Genomic DNA, 3,175 nt, shown 5'->3' on the forward strand with positions numbered 1-3,175 from the left:
GATGAAATCTTAATCTCCTGTATCATAAACATAGGAATTGGAAGAAATTTAAGAAAAAATTAAGGGGTGGGGACATATTAGAAACAACAGGTAAAGGACAGGATTTCTGGAAAAACTTCCTTTTAAGTTTATATTGAAGATCAGGTTTTTAGATATGTTTATCACAAACACAAGGCCATTTGAGCTGCAATTTTACATGTGCACACAACATGAAATAACACAATTCATACAGAAGTATTAGCTAGAGTGTGTGTGTGTGTGCCAAAGGAAGTTATTTTATAGCATTCTTTCGTTTGAAGCAGCAAAGTTGCCATTCAATCGTATGGTTGATCATATGGGACCATATGATTGTTCGTTAAATTCCATGAAAATTTTTTATTTCTTTATGCTTTGAAGAGAGAAGAAATTGAAAGAGAGGAGAAAGTGAAAAGGTGACATTTGCTTTGAAGTGAGTGTAGAAAGTGAAAGAGAGGAGAAAGTAAAAGATGTATATACATGTATATGAAATGGATGTGTGTGTGTGTGTGTTTGAAAGAGATACAGTGAGTGAGTGAAGGTGTATGTTGTCATTTATTTATTATTTTGCATGTATGTGTAAGTGGCACTCACTCACTCATTCTCTCTTTCTCACACACACACACACATATCTTTCATATACAAGTACATAAATACATGTGCATACATGTTTTTTGTATGTATGTGTGCATGTGAGAGAGAGTGAGTGACTGTATTTCTTCATAACATATAGAGAAATCTTTTTAGTCATGGCTTATTTTAATACAATATTTATGTCTGAGGATAATTTTATGCATGTATGAAACATGAGATGAAAGTGAAATATTAAAAGCAAATCAGAATATTGCCCCAAAATGACCTTAAAACTGTGCAACTCGACCTCGTTTCCGAGATTTTTTAGTAGTACAAAAAAGAGTTGTCGTGCCAAAAACATAGTTTATTTGGTAGCCTTTATATATACAGATAGATGATAAGCAGCTTTCTTTATTATAGTACAGATGTGACTAATTCAGAGAAACATTACGTTCATTATTCACACATCGTCACTCTCATAAAGCAACAGTATAATTTTGGTTTTAATTGAAAATGTGAAATTATTTAAACTTTCTAATGAAACCTGGTCGTTGTAAAGCAGTGGCTTTCAAATGACTATACCAGGTTGTTGAGATAACGTAGAAAATATATAAATGAAAATAAAGTTTATTTGGTAGATGAAAGATTACTGAATCTTTTGATACTGCATACATCAAAATTGGCAACTCATTTTTTGAATGCAAAAGAGCATATGCGCATGCACGTGCACACACACACAAACTCTCTTTTATATATAGAGATAAATGTTTATCTGTTAGATAACTCCACTATTTAATTTTCATAAAAGTATTTCACTTGTTTCAGATACTTCTTCAGCTGCACACACATACAGAGGTTTTGTGTAAAGTACTTACGAGTTTCTTATAGAGAACAGCTAGATGTTTATTGATTGAAGCAACACTTGGATGATCCGGCAAATACTACAATAGAAACATACAAAAAAGGTCAGCTTCTCTAGAAACCATACTAAATAGGCAACTTCACAATTTGTATTTAAAAACACATTTCTGAAATTAGTTTATTAAAATAACTGTCATTGTGTGCTAGAGAGGCTATAAATAAGAGTAGTTCTGAAGAATTATGAAGTGTTTAGGATTATTGGATGACCAAGAGCATTAACAATGAAAATGAGATTAAAATAGCTTTAACCAGAAATTGATAGACAGAGACAACGTACTACTTATGACAACATGAAGGATCATTGCATAGCTTTACAAGCATGTCACTAAGTTTCAGTACTGCATTTAAAGCCTACTTTGAACTTATGGTAGATGATAGGGTAACCACTCTGATATCATTCCGAAATAAACAGAATTGGAAGAAGCTCGAATGTTTCACAATGTAACAGTTGTTCCTGTAATAGAAGAAAACTCCCAACTCCCAGCAGTCGCCCATGCCTCAGCTGTATGAAACAACAGAGTTTAGGGTTAATAAGAAAGCCTTTAGCTCGTTGCTTGACCTGTAAGAAAAGGTTATAAAAATTTTCCTCAAATTACATGCTATTGTCAGAGAAGAAAAGGGACACATTGCATAACATAGTCCTAGGTATACCATGTCTACAAAAAGAAGAACTGGCTGCAACAGCCATGATTTTAGATCTGCTTAATCAGAACTTACCTGGAGTTAAGCAACAACAACATTGCTGTTAAGTAATCTAAAAACTACAAATCTCTAACCATTAATAACTGTAAAGGGAAGACCCTTACCACCACCACACACACAAGCAAGTAAAAATTTATGACCAGGCTTTGATACCAACAGTATCTGTCATCAGATCTGATCTAGGATTATGCAAAAACAACTAAATCAAAATTATCATAAAAGGTAATGGAAACAAATGGTAAAAATGTAAAAACAATTGTTATTTAGTCCCAAAGTAGTCCTGGTTGAGAACACTAATCAAAAATGCCTTCCAGCCATAACTATTCCAGCTTATTTTCAGGAATAGTGTAATCCAAAATCCTTCTTTAAGATGATAGGGTTTGGTTCGAAGTAGATTCGGTTGCTATTTCAAGCAAGTTGAGAAACTGTGTAGAAAGATGTTCTCTTACTGACTTGAAGTAAAAACAATACAGTAGGCATATATATATATATATATATATATATATATATACATAAATATGTACATAAATATACATATATACACAAATATGTACATAAATATACATATACATATGTAATATATATATATAATACATATATACAAATAATATATATATAATACATATATACATATAATATATATATAATACATATAATATATATATACATATAATATATATATAACAACATGTTACCCATATACAACATGTTACCCATAAACCAATAATAATATGAACAAAGTATAATACAATACATAGATAAACAAATGGAATTAAATACTACATACGTTAACAAAATTTAATTAAACACACAAAAAAAAAAACACACACACACATGAACAAATAAATAAATAAAAACAAATACAAATGAACACGTATTAACAAAGTATATAGGTGATACAGACACTCCACATACACACATGTACTTACAAAAGACACAGACACATTGAAAGACACGCATGCGT

The 3,175-nt window shown here is 31.1% G+C and overlaps 1 protein-coding gene across 1 annotated transcript in view; it reads right to left on the minus strand.

Annotated features, from left to right (window-relative positions):
- Window positions 1–3,175, minus strand: part of LOC106876833 (nephrocystin-3) — a 96,142-nt gene that overhangs the window by 14,033 nt on the left and 78,934 nt on the right. Inside the window, exons 26-27 of the mRNA XM_014925551.2 lie at window positions 2,369–2,390; window positions 1,464–1,529 (exon numbers count right to left, since the gene is read on the minus strand). Coding sequence (XP_014781037.1) covers window positions 1,464–1,529; window positions 2,369–2,390 — 88 coding nt within the window. The remainder of the gene's footprint in view (window positions 1–1,463; window positions 1,530–2,368; window positions 2,391–3,175) is intronic.

Source organism: Octopus bimaculoides, chromosome 1 (genome assembly GCF_001194135.2).
Source record: "Octopus bimaculoides isolate UCB-OBI-ISO-001 chromosome 1, ASM119413v2, whole genome shotgun sequence".
Classification (NCBI taxonomy): domain Eukaryota; kingdom Metazoa; phylum Mollusca; class Cephalopoda; order Octopoda; family Octopodidae; genus Octopus; species Octopus bimaculoides.